The following is a 19,578-nucleotide window of genomic DNA, read 5'->3' as shown; positions in this document are numbered from 1 at the left end:
TTTTGAGTGGAAACAGTACTACCTTATAACGTATTAGAAAAGTCATGGGTGAAGTCATTTATGTGAGATGCATAATTTAGTTTCAAGAAACTTACGTTTACTTGCGATTTGAAGGTCAAGACGCAGATTATATTACATCATTTGCATCAGTTCTGCTTGCTGATGACAGGTATGGAATTGTGAGTGGCCAAGGTTATAAGAAGTTGTAGTCAGCAATGATCTTTAGCAGGAGTCAGAGGTAGATGTTAAAAAATCCAGGCAAAATCAGTGAACTTTGGGGCACAGCACATAAAAGCTCTAAAGAGATGTGCAGAAGGAACCACTCTAACCAGTAGGAAATTAACATGGCAAATTATAGGAGGGAGATTTCCTGGTAAAATCGCCCAAACAGGCAAGGAAAGCCTTAAACTGAAAATCTAACATATTTTCCGTCTCTCCCCCATATGTTTAAAAAGGCAGTTCATAACAAAAGGTGAAAAGGAAATCCTCCCATAAACAATATTATTTTAAGGTTTTCTTTTCAGGGGAGGGAGGTGGAAAGAGTCCATCAGGTTGAGAAATCACACACTTCCATAACAGTGGCTGTCAAACACTTTACAGAATTTAGAAAAAAAGTTAATTTTACATGGTAGGCCAGTGAAACAATATTGACAGTGAAAAGGTCAAACTAAAGTAGTCATTCTGCTAAATGTAAAGACGTTTGGCTGCAGACGTGCAGCATATCTGGGGAGGTCATTAGCCGATCTTTAGAACTTTTGTTTACAGTTGTTTTTTCTCACATACAGCATGTGAAATATTCAACATGGTGGCAGCCATACTGATACAGAAACAGCAAGGATGTATGAATAACAACTTCTCTTTCAACTTGAGTATTTGGGGGATACGGTTATGGGTTATTGAAATAAATGAGAGCAAATGCCTCCAGTAAAAAAGAGAGCACTGATGAGAATGAGCAAATGTACAGAAACATGCACTTGTTATAAAGGTTTCTCAAAACTACACAACAGCTTCTTTTTACCTTTTTAAAAGTACATAAAACAGATACAAATACACTCTGGGCACCAATAATTTTACTGTTTCAGAAAGACTCACACAGTGCACGTAAGTATAAGATAAAGCACGGATCTTTTTATTCCCAAGCCATGAATAGTAGCTTATTTTTGAATGTCAAGATTTAAAATAAGCTCAATGTGATATGATGGCACCATGGCAACAAATGAAAAAGGAAATCAATTCTCTCAAGAAGATAAATTAGATTGAAGTTCTTGACTTGATAGATTTTGCTTCACATTATAGAAAAGTAGAAGTGAATTTTAAAGTTGACAAAACATCTTGCAACTCTTTCTCAGGTTATAAAAAACTAAAATATATATTCCCTGCTGCTTTAATCCAGACTGTGGAAAAGATATTCTCAGCAGCAAGAAACTGTATTCACCCGCATTACACTATATTTCCTGTTTCTGTTGTGCACAAGGACAACACAACTTGACAAATTCTTAAACAATTAAATTAAGCAAGTTGCGGTTTGAGTAGGATAAAGGAATAGTTTCGAGAACATATCTTGTCCACATATGCTTTACATAAAAGTTAACTGATGAGCAGGTCATCAGATCTTCCACAGTTAATAAAATGATGAAATACAGCAGTAGCAGCCCACAAACATTTCAGCACTTTCGCAAAAGCATTCAGTAAACAATTAACATTAATAAATATCATTTACCCTTCAAAAATATACTCCTGAAGGGGAAAATATGAATCTATTATATTTGGCTTGCAAGGCACCGTTTAGTGCACTTTGAAACGACAGGTAACCTATTAAAACTTTAAAAAGTTTTATTTTATTTTACAAGCACCTGTCCATTATCTACACGTTTTACCTAGTAAACAAATACAAACATTGTGGTTTTCTATTAAAAAGTTGAAATAATACATTAAGAGCAGGTCTTTCCATTAGAAGAACTGCATTAAAATTCATTTCTTATTTCCATCAAATTTAAATAAAAAATAATACTATCAATTAACAAAATTCTAAGAATGTTCACTGCTGCTGTACTGCGTACCCAAATGCTTCTCCAACGTAACCCAGTTTTCAAAGTACATATATAGCTACATATATATATGTGTGTGGACGGTCTGCATGCTTTTGAGATGCTTAAGTGCCTCATGGTTCCTGTGGTGTCTTTCTTTGTGATGCTTTTCCTTGAGCCATAAATTTATTGGCAAGGCTTCCTGAAGAAAGAAAAATATGAAGGATTTTAAATTACCTTTAACACTGAGCTCAATCTATTAGCACATTCAGTAGTCATGAATCATATGTGATGAATAACAGGAACATTTTTAGAGCACACAGGGTATTATAAATGCAATATATTCACTTCTGGAAGGTTTCAGATTTCACACACTTAGCAGGAAATCATATTTCTACAGAGGAGTTCTGAAGTCTGAAGCAACAGTGATTTCAAACAAAACAAATATTTTTTATAAAATGTTTTTTGGTGGCTCTTAGACGATTGCGTTAACAAATACATAATGCTGATTCGAGTGAAAGGATATTGGAAATATGAACTCAATGTTTGAGGCATACTACAGAAAGTGTGGCAAGATAAATGGGTAGATTGCGTATTGAGGACGTACATGTTAATATTTCAAAGACTAACTGTTTTCTGTACCTTTAATTTAACTGAAATAAACGCATTGCTAGTGTGTTTTTCAATGGAATTATTTACAATACATCAAAGTAGAACTAACACCAGAATTTGGTGGACTCAGTCAATTTTTTGTTTAAAAAAAAATGAGAATGTTGCTCAGTCTATTGTTTAAAATAAAGGACCAACTATTCAAGGTTGCACCAGAAGCAACATTCAGATGAGGACTCACAATGCGTGAACAACATGACAGAGGAGCAAAAATTAGAATTACTCCATCGTAATCAATGACAACCATTGCTTAACCTTCGGACTCTCCAAAATGCAAATAGTTGCTTAGGCACACCTTTGAAAGCACATCAGCATGGGTGATCGAAGCAAAACATGTGACATCTGATCATATCTGTACTCAAATGTTCTGAGTTAGGCAAAGAAATCCTGCAAAACTGAGTAAGAAGGTCACTCCCAGTACAGTTTAAGCACCTCCAAAAGAATAACCTCGCCTGGAAACTAGCAGTTCCAGCCCACCTGCAACCAAAGAACCTCCTCATCTTGCAACAACCAAAGTGCGTTTATTAAAAAAAGATGAAAAATAAACTGGTGGTAAAAGTGAGGGTGCATATTCGGCCAGAATATTTCTGGAATACTTAGTGGCATTAAAAAGTAATTTAACACTGTATGGAAAAAAACAAATTCCAAACTTCAATCTATCTATCTAGCTTTATATGAAGAAAACAAAGGGAGCAATGTGAATGGAGACCAATGCTGTGCATCTTGGATAAGGATCATAGATATTTTCACTGTGCCACAAATAGAGTCCATTTTGATCCTGGTGACTTAGAGTGTGGAGAAGGGGTCCAAACGCAGTGAATTTGAAGGATTATTTTGAAGAAACCAATATAAGCTCACAATAAGCTCACATAGAGTTTCTTGCAATTGAGCAAAAGAATACATTTTGAAAATGAGCACTGAGTGCAATAGTATGTCCTTGTAGGAGGCTAGCTCAGTATATGGTGTACACCTATAGGTGACGCACCCCTTACTGAGTCAAGGCAACCCTTAGTGATAGTATAAGTGGTTCCTAATAACCAAAGCTCTTATTAGGTAGCTGTTAAGAGCAGCTACGGCTTATTGGAGAGGGTGTAAAGCAATTGCAAATACCACAAAGGTCAGTCAGTAATGTTCACACAAGAAAGAACCACACCAGAGTTAGAAAAATAATGTATCATTTGTTAAAACACAGGCACTAAACTAACTTTGGTTTATCTCATAACAGGAGATATGAACACACAACAATATACTTCAAGACAGGTAGGTAAAAGCATAAAATAACACTGGCCCCTATGGGGGTGGGGTGGGGTGGGCTGGGCAAACCATATACTAAAAAAAAAAAAAGGGATGAGAACAGCACAACTAACCAAGACTGACAGCCGAGAATCTTAGGGGCTGGGGCAGTACTTAGTGGGAAGGTTATGCCCAGACGTGGGTCCCGTGCTTCCCATGCCACTGGATTCAAGCTAGCCTGGCTAATGAGGGGTGAAACCCCGAAACCGGTCCCAGGATGCTTGTTTCCAGTCCAGGGAAGACCTGGCCTAGCAGTTCGGGCTGGACTGTTCCCATGGGGAGCAGGGTCAAGACTGATTTGCATATGGCTGGGTCCAAACTGGAATGGCATGGGCAGCAAAAAAACGATGGATTTAGGCCCAGATTACTGTACTGGGGGTGAATGTTTGACAATGTTCAGCATTCCGTCCATCACTTGTTGTTTTTGCTTTGTCGCCCTAAGTGGGAAGGGTATGCCCAGACGTGGGTCCCGTGCTTCCCATGCCACTGGATTCAAGCTAGCCTGGCTGAGGAGGGGTGAAACCCCGAAACCGGCCCCAGGATGCTTGTTTCCAGTCCAGGGAAGACCTGGCCTAGCAGTTCGGGCTGGACTGTTCCCATGGGGAGCAGGGTCAAGACTGATTTGCATATGGCTGGGTCCAAACTGGAATGGCATGGGCAGCAAAAAAACGATGGATTTAGGCCCAGATCACTGTACTGGGGGTGAATGTTTGACAATGTTCAGCATTCCGTCCATAACTTGTTGTTTTTGCTTTGTCGCCCTAAGTGGGAAGGGTCTGCCCAGACGTGGGTCCCGTGCTTCCCATGCCACTGGATTCAAGCTAGCCTGGCTGATGAGGGGTGAAACCCCGAAACCGGTCCCAGGATGCTTGTTTCCAGTCCAGGGAAGACCTGGCCTAGCAGTTCGGGCTGGACTGTTCCCATGGGGAGCAGGGTCAAGACTGATTTGCATATGGCTGGGTCCAAACTGGAATGGCATGGGCAGCAAAAAAACGATGGATTTAGGCCCAGATCACTGTACTGGGGGTGAATGTTTGACAATGTTCAGCATTCCGTCCATCAAAGTACTAAAACACCAGACTTAAGTAGTAAGGATTCCCCAAGCGCCTGTGTGCAGAGAGGTTACCCCGGGTCTGGTGTTCATGGGATAACTTGGGGAAGTCGCAGCAGTTCGAGTTTTTGTGTTTCAGGGCCAATCCCAGAGAACCGAGAGGAAACCTGTTGGGACAAGGAAGGTTCAAGAGTGCTCCCACCCGTGGACACCCAGAGAAGTGAAGTACCTACCCTAGGGAGCTCAGGTGCATAGGGGGGTAGTTGTGTCAGAACCTCCTGTTAAAGTCAATGGGGACCTCATCTGTCCAGCTGCTGTCGTGACCTGTGGACCAGGTCGGTGGAACCCAGGCATGGATTCCGGACAAGGAGGACCTGTGGAAAGATGGGACAGAGTCCAGACCACCCTGAGATGCCTAGGGTGTGCAGGAGGGCAATGCCCATCCTTCTTGTAGATGCTTTCCTGTTGGACGGTTGTCAGAGATGCAGCTGCAGCATCCAGGTAATGCAGATAGATCCCTGGAGTTGTCCATGAGCTGTCCCACTCCGGTCATCGAATTGCAGAGTGGTCAGTGGCCAGCAGGACCATCAGCAAGCCTTGGCAAATGTAAGGGAGGAGATGCAAGCAGAGCTGCAGAAGAAGGGACCAGCAAAGGTCCAAGGGACTCAACCTTTTCAGGTAAGTCAGGGTCAGCCCCCAGCAAGAAGGAGAGTCAACAGAAATCGATGGAGACCTCAGGAGGGCCCTCTGGCAGTAGGCACAAAAGATTTCGAGGAGGCCTCAGCAGCACAAAGAAGATGGATGCCCACGTTGCAGGGAGAACCTCCGTCATGGAGCTGTGTGATGTTTGAGGCTGGGGCTTCTTGGAGCTTGGACGTCTCCAGACTGAAGAGCCAACAAGCCTTGGTAGCGACAAACAGACGCAGTGCACAGGGATGCGGTTCCAGCAGTTCCAATGAGGGACTACCAACTTCTCAGTTGCAAAGAAGATAGGCCAGACCTCTGAAGAGCTACAGAACCACCACCTCTAATGAGCCTTGAGAAGTCTACAAGATCCACAAATCGGTCGTCAACGTTGTGGTGCCTGCGGTTGCAGACGAGTGACTCCTTCCCTCCAAGGGAGATTCATCCAGGATGTCCTTAGTGCAGGCAGAATCCTTGTGACTCTGGAGGATGCTGGGCCACGAAGTTGCAGAGCCTTGCAATGCTCGGGGCAAAGTGGCAGGAGGAGCCCTCCTACCAGTTGCAGTCTTGCCTTGGTTCCCGGCAAAGTCCAGCAGCAGAATCCGGTGTCCAGGTCACAGAAGTGTCTTGAAGAAGAGTCCTACAGACAAATCTAGGGTCCCCACCCTGAGGGGAGCCCTTAAGTAACCCAGGAAGGGGGTGGGACAACTTCCTCAGTGACCCACCTAACGGGGGAGGAAGGGGACGCTACTCTGCTGGACTGACCAGTCAGATGCTCCCAGGGGCCTCTGCTCATCTTATTTCCAAGATGGCAGAATCAAGTGGCCACCTGGCAGAGCTCTGGCCACTTCCCTGAGGGGGGAACTGGATAGAGGGGTGGTCACTCCCCTGTTCTTTGTGAGTTTTGGCACCAGAGGAGGGGCTGGGGGCTCCTGCACTGGAGAAAATTAGTTTTGCAAGGAGGGCACCAAATGTGCCCTTAAAAGTGGTCTGGTGGCACTTAGGAGCGGAGTAACCACACCCTTGCCCAGAGACATCTATTTCTAAAGGAGAGGTGATAACACCACTCCTCTACAGGAAATTATTTGTTCTACCTTTCCCTGCCTGAGTTCAGCTGAGCAGCAGGAGGGCAGAACAGTGTCTAGGGTCAGCAGCAGCACTGGCTTGCAGGCAGATCCTGCAAGGCTGCACAGGAAGACATGGATATTATTTAAGAAATCCCTAAAGTACATGGTATCATGCAACTAACACTGGAAACGGTGCAGTTGCATGATTCCAACATGTTTGATACTAAACATGGCTAGGTTTGGTGAAGCCATTATGTAGTTCGACATCTCATGATGACCAGTGTCCACTACATACCTTAAAATGGCTTCCCTGCACTTACAAAGCCCAGAAAAATGAGTCTGGGTTTGGAGGGGTACCTCTGAGCACGCAGGGGTACCCTCACACTTAGAAAAATTTACCCTGCCTTTGGGCTGAAGGGCCTACCTTAGGGGTGACTTACAGGGTCAAAGTGTAGTGACCGCCATATAAGGTAAACCTTATATCTGGGGTAAAAGGTGCATGCACCATTTCACACAGGCTGCAATGGCAGGCCTGTATACGCAGTTTGCATGGGCTCCCATGGGTGGCATAAGACATTCTGCAGCCCATGGGGGACCCCTGGTGTACCAGTGCCCTGGGTACATAAGTACCATATAGTAGTGAAATTTAGGGGAGAGAACACTGACACTGGGGCCCTGATTAGTAGGATCCCAGTGTACTACATCAAAACACACTGACACCAGGCAAAAAACCATGTCAGAAGGATCCTACTTTCCTACAGCCCTCATCTATGACTACTCCCTCATAATTTTCTTATAGCTAAAGGAATGGACAATAGGGCAGTTTTATGTAATGCGAGTTGCAGGTTTTGCTGGCAATACGGTTTTGTTTCACTTCCCTAAGAAATTTTGTAAACTTTGTTTTGGCAATGTGAAAATTAAGGGTTCAGGTGTAGGTAATAATTAAACAATTTTGATTAAATATGCCGATTAAAAAGATTATGTAAAAAAAACTTTCTACATCGTTATACATGTTGGTGCATGTTTGTTTCAAGGACACTCTTGTCCTATGAAGCAGAAGTAAAAAAATATAAAGTTCCAAATTTGAGCGGCTAGACCGAAGTGATAGTTTGTTGCATGAGAAGTAAATAATGTGTTCGTTGATCCCTATGATCTTATTATTGTTAAGAGGGCAACTTAAAACATAGCAGCAAGAGAAGGTTCGATAGCTTACATTTTTGTCAGACTAACGCAATTCTCAAAATTGCAGAAAAGGCAGGCCTTGTGGCTATCAACGTTTATTATAATTCTTTACAATGAAAAGTTTGATCAAAATACTGTTGTTTGGAAGAGCAGTCCTGAATACAAGGGGTCAATGCTAGTATTTGTAATTATTATAAAGCATATAGATGATTATTTCCTTGTCAACAGCACAGACTTGTTTTTAAGAATGTACATACAGGGAGTGCAGAATTATTAGGCAAGTTGTATTTTTGAGGATTAATTTTATTATTGAACAACAACCATGTTCTCAATGAACCCAAAAAACTCATTAATATCAAAGCTGAATATTTTTGGAAGTAGTTTTTAGTTTGTTTTTAGTTTTAGCTATGTTAGGGGGATATCTGTGTGTGCAGGTGACTATCACTGTGCATAATTATTAGGCAACTTAACAAAAAAAAATATATACCCATTTCAATTATTTATTATTACCAGTGAAACCAATATAACATCTCAACATTCACAAATATACATTTCTGACATTCAAAAACAAAAACAAATCAGTGACCAATATAGCCACCTTTCTTTGCAAGGACACTCAAAAGCCTGCCATCCATGGATTCTGTCAGTGTTTTGATCTGTTCACCATCAACATTGCGTGCAGCAGCAACCACAGCCTCCCAGACACTGTTCAGAGAGGTGTACTGTTTTCCCTCCTTGTAAATCTCACATTTGATGATGGACCACAGGTTCTCAATGGGGTTCAGATCAGGTGAACAAGGAGGCCATGTCATTAGATTTCCTTCTTTTATACCCTTTCTTGCCAGCCACGCTGTGGAGTACTTGGACGCGTGTGATGGAGCATTGTCCTGCATGAAAATCATGTTTTTCTTGAAGGATGCAGACTTCTTCCTGTACCACTGCTTGAAGAAGGTGTCTTCCAGGAACTGGCAGTAGGACTGGGAGTTGAGCTTGACTCCATCATCAACCCGAAAAGGCCCCACAAGTTCATCTTTGATGATACCAGCCCAAACCAGTACTCCACCTCCACCTTGCTGTCGTCTGAGTCGGACTGGAGCTCTCTGCCCTTTACCAATCCAGCCACGGGCCCATCCATCTGGCCCATCAAGACTCACTCTCATTTCATCAGTCCATAAAACCTTAGAAAAATCAGTCTTGAGATATTTCTTGGCCCAGTCTTGACGTTTCAGCTTGTGTGTCTTGTTCAGTGGTGGTCGTCTTTCAGCCTTTCTTACCTTGGCCATGTCTCTGAGTATTGCACACCTTGTGCTTTTGGGCACTCCAGTGATGTTGCAGCTCTGAAATATGGCCAAACTGGTGGCAAGTGGCATCGTGGCAGCTGCACGCTTGACTTTTCTCAGTTCATGGGCAGTTATTTTGCGCCTTGGTTTTTCCACACGCTTCTTGCGACCCTGTTGACTATTTTGAATGAAACGCTTGATTGTTCGATGATCACGCTTCAGAAGCTTTGCAATTTTAAGAGTGCTGCATCCCTCTGCAAGATATCTCACTATTTTGGACTTTTCTGAGCCTGTCAAGTCCTTCTTTTGACCCATTTTGCCAAAGGAAAGGAAGTTGCCTAATAATTATGCACACCTGATATAGGGTGTTGATGTCATTAGACCACACCCCTTCTCATTACAGAGATGCACATCACCTAATATGCTTAATTGGTAGTAGGCTTTCGAGCCTATACAGCTTGGAGTAAGACAACATGCATAAAGAGGATGATGTGGTCAAAATACTCATTTGCCTAATAATTCTGCACTCCCTGTATAAGAAAATGACCAAGAGGTGTCAAACTGTCTCATCCACATTCAGGAACTGATGAAGGAAAAGTACAATTAAAAAAAAAAAATCAACTTTATTGTTTTAAGGTTTGAGTTCTCAAATAATACAGAAACGTATACAGCATTAAAGGAAACCCAAAATAATAGGCGACACTGTAGATAGTCAAATAGCTGTCAATTGCTTTAAGATGCAAACACCAAACAGTAAGGGGGGCTGCATATGGATGACTACGAAATCAGTGGGGGGAATTTGCAGTAAAGGTTAAGAAATGCCTACATCAGACTAGCTAAATAGGGTTATCAGCAATCCACTTTGTGGGAGAAGGTTAACATATCAGGTTTACCTGGGAGGAGCCGGGTACGGTTGAGTAAACCAAAGGTATTGGGGGGGGGGGGGGGGGGGGGGGGGAGGGTGTTAGAGGGGCAGGGCAGAGTGGGAAAGAATTGGTGTTGACAGGGGAGAGTAATTGGCTCAAGGGGCCCTGTCATCTTTCGAAAAAAACACCTGATGTTCATGCACGAGTACATTCCAAAGGGCCACAATCAGGACGTGCCTAAGGTTCTGGTTCTGTTCCCAGCATAAGGAAGTGCTCTCAGCAGGTGCTCAGTGTTGCAACTCAGTGAACCAAGATAGTATAGTGAGAGGGGGGGCGATGATTTTCAACATTTACTAATTGCTCTACTAGCTAGTATGAAATTCATCTCTTAGAAACAATTGGTCAATGTAGCCTTCTTTGATTGTGGATATATCCCTAATAGGATGGAACATAGACTATCAGGATTCGCTCTCTCTGTAGCGCCTGTAAGTCTGGCTAGCATCTCAGTCCAAAAAGGTTGTAGCATCACACAACCCCAGCGCATATGGAGGTCTGCTGATGCATCAGGTCTGCTGGCTTAACATGGCATCTAGGACAGTGGTTCCCAATTTTTTTGACTTATGTGGGCCACCACTTTATCATTACTGGAACCCAGGGATCCCCAGTGAATCATTACTGGAACCCGGGGACCCCCTACTGAGTCTTCACTGAAAGCTAGGGATTCAGCGTAAACATTGTTGATGATTTGAAATGCAAAACAATGCACAAAAAATACAGAAACAAGCAATCATCAAACACATACACAAATAACATTTTATTTAATGTGCAACCAAATATAAATAAAGAAAATAAAACATTTAATTTTAATAGGAAGGTTGGAGTTTTTCTAAATTCAATTGGAGCCACACATGGTCTATACTATATTCTGTTTGATGCACCTGCACCACTCTCACGAATCTGAAGATACTAATTTAATTTTTACCCTCCAATTTCAAATTCCTTGACATTTACAGTACGTTTTTAACATTTTCAATTCTACACTTAGCCACTTTTTTATAAACACTTAATTAATTTGTTATTATTATTATTTAATTTTCCAAGCAGAGCCCCTGAGGAGGCTTTGCGGACACCCAGGGGTCCCTGGACCACAGGTTGGGAACTAATGATCTAGGATACCCTAGGGAGACGGAGGGATGGAGTCTATAAAGCTTCAGTCGCATGAGGGAGGCTCTGGTAAATGATATGGACTTGAACAAGTTTAAATCAGTCATTATGGGTGACCTTAGCAGGGTATTCTAGCACAGACCGCCATTCCTTGTCACTAAAACATGTTAAGCATCAGTTTCTCAGGATTATCAGAGAGGTAGAAGCATCACTTCTGCAAGTCCCCTAACCATCTGTAAATCCAAATGAACAATCGTCTCCGATGACCTATTGAGGGGATTGTTTGGAGCACAGCATGGGTGTGGTGCTCCATGTGTGCCATCTGCCAACCTGTTTTCAGGACATAACATCCTCCATATGTGAGGAATCCACTCCTCAGCCAGCGAGATCACTCTGCCAAGATCTGGAAGTCAGAAAGGACTCCCTCTTCAAACATACTGGCTGGCATAGTCAGCCCCACTCACATGAGGAACCTCTACAAGGGGGGGGGGGGGGGGGGGGCTGGAGTACTAGTTAATGCATCGGATGTACTTGTTGTACCATGAAACCCTTCTCAGCAAGATGGCAAGTAGCCGGCCAACATGTGGGCCACTGCAACTGTGAAGCATAATAACTACGAAAGTCGGGAGCCCCAAAGCCACTTCCATTAGTGGGGAACTTCAGCTTGGTTAGAGTAATACAACGCCAGACCGTGCCCCATATCAGTTCAGTCAGTAATGTGTGTAATTCCCTACAAGTTTTAACAGCGCTTATGATTCTGAGACTCTCAAAGTGTTAAAGCAAGCGGGGAGCATCATCATTTCAGAGACGGCTATCCGTCCCATAAATGATATGGTTAGGGTAATCCGGGAAGCTACCCGGAAAGCAATCTGGCAGTGGAGTGATCGTATAGTACCCTCAAGGTTACCCTCTATTAGATCTTTTTGGAAATTTTATATTTTGACTCCCTTGTATCGGAATGAATAGGAAGCCAATTGTAGTCGGTCTGATCAACCATAGTGGAGAAAAATACTGTGTGCTCTATCGAATTGAACACTTTGGCAAAACACTAATGCCACTTTAACAAAATAGTGCACATGCTGTATCCAGGGTAGTTCTAGTCATGAAAAGAACAGGGCATACGATGCCCACATGTCAATCCTGACCCTGCCTACCATTGTAGCAAAGAGTGATCTTCAAAATGTTCTGTGCAAGCCACAATACATACTGCCCATGTGGCTCGAAATGCTTGACAAAACTGATATCGTGGCAGAAAGCAAGGTCACAACAGCATCTTCAAATGGGAAAAAACCTACTGAGAGAAAAGCTTATGGGCATAAGACCAAAAGCTTGGTATAAGATGATCTCAGCACTATGACAATAACAACAAATTGAGGGTAGAGTTCCAAGAAAGAAGTGATTAAATATAGAAGTGTAGAATGAGCTCTACTTTCTCTCTTAAATGTGCTCATATTGTAGAATTTCACATTTCGCACACTTATGCCTAAATATTTTGGAACAATTAATACATATTTTTAACTCACTAAAAACTCTGAATTAAGCATATAAATCACCAAGAATCTTGTTAACAGGCAGATAGTCTATGTTAAAGAACATTACCCGTGTATGTTGATATTTACAAAGCAAATGCATCACAGCCTTTTCTGTTTCCATCGCAGGAAAATAAATTCCTTGTTAAGGAGCCCCCTTCCCACATACCTTCTTCATGTATGGCATGTTTTCCACACCCATTTTGCACACCTGACACTTTTGCAGTACTAAGAACACGAGTGCATTGTGGGTTAAAAATCACTGGGAAGTTCTGATAGTATCCACAATACTGTCTTTGTGCAGCGAACTACATCTCTACTAAGTACAGCCCTGCTCGTAGCCTAACGCTAACAACCCAACTGCTGACAATCCACAATATGAATGGATTGTCCTCAGTTGGAATGAAATTTCTAGGACTAAAAACTCAGACACAAAAATGCTATTTTAATACTTAAATTCAACTTTTTATAAACCAAAGGTCATCCTGGGTGTAAAAGTCTGTGTGAATGATACTCTAAATATCTTATCGGTCTAGTAGCAAAGAATTAGAAGTTGCCTAATTCATCTGTACCAATAACCTAAATGACTAGATTTCCCCCGTCAAAACAGGACAAAAATACCGGTCACTGAAGAGAGTGAAGACCAGCTACTCTAGAGGATTTCTCTCTGGGCAAGAATTGGACGGAGGCTAATGTACCTTAAAAGTACCCAACTGTCTTTGATGTTCACTATTACTCTCCAGCGACACACATACAGTTCTACATCTTTTATTCTGGTCCTCTGAAGCGGTGCGTGTGGCACATGATCACATTAAAACAACCAGAAATTACCTGTAAATGGGCAACCTCATGCAGTTAATCATAGACTTTTGTAATTATTGAATGAGTTCAAAATATTTTAAATCACCACAGCAGGGGACTTCATTGCACTCACATTTAAAATCCTCACGTTATGCATATTTTCCAAAACTGTGGACTCTTTCTTTAGGACAGAAAGAAGAAAAGCACATCATGCTGCGGAACATAAAGCATAAATATACACATTTTATTCTGGAAATGAACATGTAATTAACTGAAAACACCTCAACTCACCCGACTGAGGGCACAGTGATACCTTCCCCTGTTGCTTCCTTTTCTCGTCATGTGGGTGTATTACCTAGAAAATACAGCAAATACATCATGAAATGGTTTTATTATCTACCAATGTAAAAATTAATGAAGTAGTCTTCAAACCTATTGCTGCAAAAGATTAAATGGATGCAGATTTAAAGAAAATGTCAGATCATGGTCATGCTTCTTCTAGCTATGTAAATTAAACACCAAATAACAAGCAGCCGAGTGTAGATTCTCTCACATAAACCCTATTTTTAATGAGGATGCTGTTCAAATACATACACATGAGAATGACAATAGGTCACAAAAGTTATTAGGGAAGAAAAGAGGCATTAACTGCCTATAAAAAGGCAGATATTGTTTAATAAGATTGTATAAAAACGTATTGACTACTTTATAGAAGCAACCATACATCTTGCTTTACCTTACTTTAACTTGAGGATACACAGCTGGGGAAGGAAAATGTTACTTATCCTGAAAGCATCTGTTTGTGGCATGTAGTGTTGTAGATTCACATGCTCTGCATACTCCTGCTATCTAGTGTTTGGCTTGGATGTGTATTACATGTTTTTCTTTGAAGAAGTCTTTCCAGTCACAAGGTATGATGACTGCTCCTATGACTGGTAAAGTGCACATGTTGTAGGCTTGATTATTAGATTGTTTTACCGCACAGCAGGTGAGGATGAAAGTGGGTGCATGTGATTCTACAGCACTGTATGCCACGAACATATACTTACAGTCTAAGTAACATTTTCCGTTTGTGGCATTTGTAGCTGTAGATACACATACATGCTCTCCACAGAATGTAAAGCAGTTCTCCCCTATGTTGTGGCTAAGACAGAGGGTGTTGCACAAGACTGAATGTGTATGTTGTACAGCCTCGCCCACTTGAGCTTGCTGGTGTGCTAGGACAGCCACACAGTAGGGATATTACCCAGAAAGGCCATGAAAGCTGCTTTGTGATGAGTATAAGGCAACCTAGATGGAGGAGGAAGCTGTTTTCGGGCTTTGGCATAGCAGGTTTGAATGCACCTGACTAGCCAGCAAGCTATCCCTTGCAGTGCCTTTGTGAGGTTTAATGTAGGAAACAAAAAGTTGTTGAGGTTTACGAAAAACATTGTCCCTATCAATATAATACGAGAGCCCTCTTTATGAATAGTGCGTGGAGGGCTCTTTCAGCTACTAAAACTGAATGTGAAAAAGAAAAGACACAGGAAGTTCAACTGTGGTGATGGGGAAAGAAGAAACGACCTAAGGCAGTACAACTGGGTTAGTTTTAAGGACTACCCTGTCAGCATGATCCTTGAAAAACAATTTCTTCCAGTGTGAAACCTTGAATCTCGCTCACCCATCTGAGGAGAGTATTTGCGACTAAAATGCAACCTTACAAAACAAAAACTGGAGAGGGCAAGTGTGGTGTGAGGCTCAGAAGTGGGGGGTCCCATGAGCCTTGTGAGGACTATATTAAGGCTCCAAAAGAGGGCTGAGGGTGGGGAAGGTGGGAATAACTCTTAAGTCATTCTATAAAAGCTTTATTGACTAGGACTTTGAATAATCAAGAGTGTTCCATGTTATGCAGGTATGCTGGTACTGCAGCCAAATGGAAGCAAATGGAAGTGTAAGCCAGTGCTGTGTGTTGTACATGAAGCTAGCAAAAGATAACTTGCACTGCGGCTTAAGTGGATCTATGTGTTTGGAAAGGCAATAATGGACAAACCTCTTCCACTTCGCTGCATAACAGACTCATGTAGTGGGACAGCGAGCCTCTCTGTGGATGGGCATGCAATCAACTGGTAAATTGTTACACCGAAACTTTAGGACCTCAGGAGCCAGTTTGAGCTGTCTGGGACTGGGATGTCTGACTATGCACTGGTTTTGAGTGAGAAGGTTTGGCCTGTTGGGGAGGTTCTCATGAAGGATAAGAGCTACCATGGTGACAGAGGTCTGCTGAAGTGTGGAAGAGGAAGAAAGGTGTAGGCAAATATCCCCGACCAGTTCGTCCATGGTGCAATACCCATGGACTGTGGGAACCTGAAGGCGAAGCTTGGGTATTTAGAGTTTTCAGAGGTTGCAAAGAGATCTATTTGGGGACGGGAGCAGGACTTGGGGGTGGAGCTACCATTTGTGAACTTGCTGTGCATCCTGCTGCACAGGCCTGCAAAGTCATTGTCTTCTCCTGGAAGGTACTCCGTTAGCAGATGTACTTTGTGGCGGATCGTCCAAAACCAAATGTTTTGCACTAATGTACAAGTTACTTACCTTCGGTAACAAAATATCTGGTAGGGACATATTCTAGTTGCAGATTCCTTACCTTAGAATTTTCCCCCAGGCGTCAGGCTGGATCCGGAGATTTGTCTACGAGCAATACCCTTGCGCGTCGGTAGGTGGCGTTGGTGGACTCCACAGGCATTGTGGTCGCCGTGATGACGTCGGGAGAAGCACATAGATGCAGCCCTCGTGCAGTGATGTCAGTTTCTTTTAACAACTTTCCATGGCAGAGCGCAGAGCTGCTAACACTGAGATTAGTGCGCCAGAGCTATGGACCTGAAAGGGGGAATCCCTGTCCCTAGAAATCAGTTCGCAAGTGGGGAGGATGGGTGGGCGGTAAGGAATCTGCAACTAGAATATGTCTCTACCAGATATTTTGTTACCGAAGGTAAGTAACTTGTACATCTGATAGAGACTTCTAGTTGCAGATTCCTTACCTTAGAATTGATACCCAAGCAATGCCATCCTCGGTGGTGGGCTGCGAACCAAGATCATACTCCAAAGTCCTGCAGGACTGAACAACCAACTATCCAGGCAGTAATGCTTAGCAAATGTGTGCAGGGATGCCCACGTAGCTGCCTGACAGATATCCACAACAGGAACTCTGCGTGCTAACGCAATGGAAGCAGCAGTTGCTCTGGTGGAATGAGCACGCAAGCCTTCAGGAGGTTGCTTCTTAGCCAAAGCATAGCACAATTTGATGCAAAGAAACACCCATCGAGAGATGGTATGCTTTTGCCCCGCCTTCCCTTTTTTCGCACCCACATAGCCAACAAAGAGTTGATCGCCCACCCGGAAATCTTTAGTACAATTGAGGTAGAACGCCAACGCTCTTTTTGGGTCCATACGATGGAGTCTCTCCTCCTCATGGGAAGGATGTGGGGGTGAGTAGATTGTAGGCAAAGTGATGGACTAGCCAACATGAAATGGTCTAACCACCTTAGGACAGAAGGGAGCTCTAGTGCGTAACACTACTTTGTCAGGGTGTACAGACAAGAATGGAGGTTTTGAAGAAATGGCCTGAAGCTCACTCACCCTGCGAGCAGAGATAATAGCGACCAGAAAGGCAGTTTTGAAGGTGAGGAGCCGCAAGGGACAATTATGCATTGGCTCAAAGGGGGTACACATCAAATAAGTAAGTACAAGATTAAGATCCCACTGAGGCATGATAAATGGAGTGGGAGGAAATAAGTGGGTGAGCCCTTTTAGGAACCTACTCATAATAGGAGATTTGAAGAGTGAGGGCTGATCAGGTAGCCTAAGAAAGGCCGAAATGGTAGATAAATACCCATTAAGTGTGCCCAAAGAAGAGCTCTGCTGGGCTAGAGAAAGAATGAACAGATGAACCTCTGACAGTGGGGCAGAAAGGAGATCAACAGATTTGTTGGTACACCATGCCACAAATGTATTCCAACCACAGGCGTATACAGTTTTAGTCGATGGACGCCTGGCTGCCAAGATAACATTGCAGACTTCGGGTGCAAGGGCAAAAGCTGTCAACTGTTGCTACTCAATCTCGATGCAAGAAGGAGGAGGTTGAACAGGTTCGGGTGCAGAACCGTTCCGTTACTGCGACAGAAGATCCGCCTGCAGAGGCAGTCTGAGTGGAGGATCGATGGACATGCTCAATAGCTCTGGATACCACACTCTTCGAGCCCAGTCCGGAGCCACCAAGATGACTTGGGCCCGGTCGTTCCTGATTTTCTTTAGAAATCTGGGCAGAAGAGGGATAGGTGGGAAGGCATAAAGGAGGCCGGAGCTCCACTCGAGATGAAAAGCATCTCCGAGCGAGTGCCGCCTTGGATACTCCAGCGTGCAAAACAGCTGACATTGCGCATTCTCTGCGGAGGCGAACAGATCTAACCCAAGCTCTCCCCACTTGTGAAAGAGACCTTGCGCCACCTCCGGATGGAGACGACATTCGTGATCGACTGCGTCAGCGGCTGAGTTCTTCTGCTCTGGCGTTGAGAGTCCGCCAGATGTTGAACCATCAGGGTAACGCCCTGATGTTCCAGCCATCAGAGGTGTAGTGCCTCCTAACAAAGGGTCCAGGACCCTACTCCGCCCTGTTTGTTGCAGTATCACAAGGCGGTAGTATTGTCCATGAACACCTGCACCACTTTCCCTTTCAGAGAGGGAAGGAATGCTTTCAATTCAAGCCTGATCGCCCAGAGCTCCAGCAGATTTATGTGGAGCCCCGACTCAGCCGGAGACCAGAGGCCTCTGATCTCTGCCTCTCCCATGTGGCCGCCCCAACCTAGAAGTTACGCATCTGTCACTATAGAGAGATCTGGTTGGGGAAGGGAAAGGGATCTGCTGTTGACCCAATTTGGATTCGAAAGCCACCACTGCAGGTCTTTTGCAGTCCCCTCCGAGATTTGGACCATGTCGGAGAGATTCCCCTGATGCTACGCCCACTGGAACTTCAGGTCCCACTGCAGAGCCCGCATATGCCATCTGGCATGTGCTAATAGCAGGATGCATGAGGCCCAGCAGCCTCAGAGTCAGTCTCACCGAAACCCAAGACCGAGGCTGAAAGATCGGAATCATAGCCTGAATGTCTTGGACTCGCTTGTCGGGAGGATAAGCCCGAAACTGCACTGTATCCAGAACAGCTCCAATGAACGTCTGAGAGGGAGTCAGGTGTGACTTCGGCACGTTTATAGTGAACCCCAGCATGTGCAGGAGGTTCGCCGTAGTCTGAACGTGGGAGACGACTGTCTGGGATGAGGGCGCCTTCAACAGCCAGTTGTCGAGGTAGGGAAAGACTGAGACCCCTAACCTGCGCAGATGAGCTGCAACCACCGCCATCACTTTCGTTAACACCCGAGGGCCGCTGGTAAAGCCGAAGGGGAGCATGGTAAACTGAAAGTGCTTGTGACCTACCACGAATCGTAGGTAACGTCTGTGGGCAGGAAGGATGGGGATGTGGAAATAAGCGTCCTGCATGTCCAACGCTACCATCCAGTCTCCTGGGTCTAAGGCAGACAGAACCTTAGCCAGGGTGAGCATTTTGAACTTCTCCTTCTTGAGGAAGTAGTTCAGGCCCCGAAAGTTTAGGATAGGAAGTAAGATCTTGTCCTTCTTTGCTATCAGAAAGTAGCGGGAATAACAGCCACAACCTACTTCTGGCACAGGGACCCTTTCTATAGCTCCCTTGGCCAAGAGAGCTGCGACTTCCTGGCAGAGAAGCGCCAAATGATCCTCCGGAAGATGATGGAAGGATGGTGCCATGTGTGGTGGTGCAGATTCGAATGGGAGGGAGTAGCCCTTCAGAATGATCTGCAAAACCCACCCGTCCATGGTGATATGTTCCCAGTGGGGCAGGTGATGGCGGATTCTGCCACCAACTGGGTGGGAGTGAGGAGATGGACTAGGAGGGTTT

General features: G+C 43.9%; 1 protein-coding gene across 2 annotated transcripts in view; it reads right to left on the bottom strand.

Annotated features, from left to right (window-relative positions):
- Positions 1–1,106: 1,106 nt before the first annotated feature.
- TUT7 (terminal uridylyl transferase 7) overlaps positions 1,107–19,578 on the bottom strand; it is a 1,097,449-nt gene continuing 1,078,977 nt past the window's right edge. For both annotated transcript variants that reach the window (XM_069228237.1, XM_069228248.1), the window contains exons 27-28: positions 13,905–13,968; positions 1,107–2,229 (exon numbers count right to left, since the gene is read on the bottom strand). In XM_069228237.1, coding sequence (XP_069084338.1) covers positions 2,162–2,229; positions 13,905–13,968 — 132 coding nt within the window. In that variant the 3' untranslated portion in view covers positions 1,107–2,161. The remainder of the gene's footprint in view (positions 2,230–13,904; positions 13,969–19,578) is intronic.

This window comes from Pleurodeles waltl, chromosome 1_1, assembly GCF_031143425.1.
Source record: "Pleurodeles waltl isolate 20211129_DDA chromosome 1_1, aPleWal1.hap1.20221129, whole genome shotgun sequence".
Classification (NCBI taxonomy): Eukaryota; Metazoa; Chordata; class Amphibia; order Caudata; family Salamandridae; genus Pleurodeles; species Pleurodeles waltl.
This window is presented reverse-complemented; position numbering and strand designations above follow the sequence as displayed.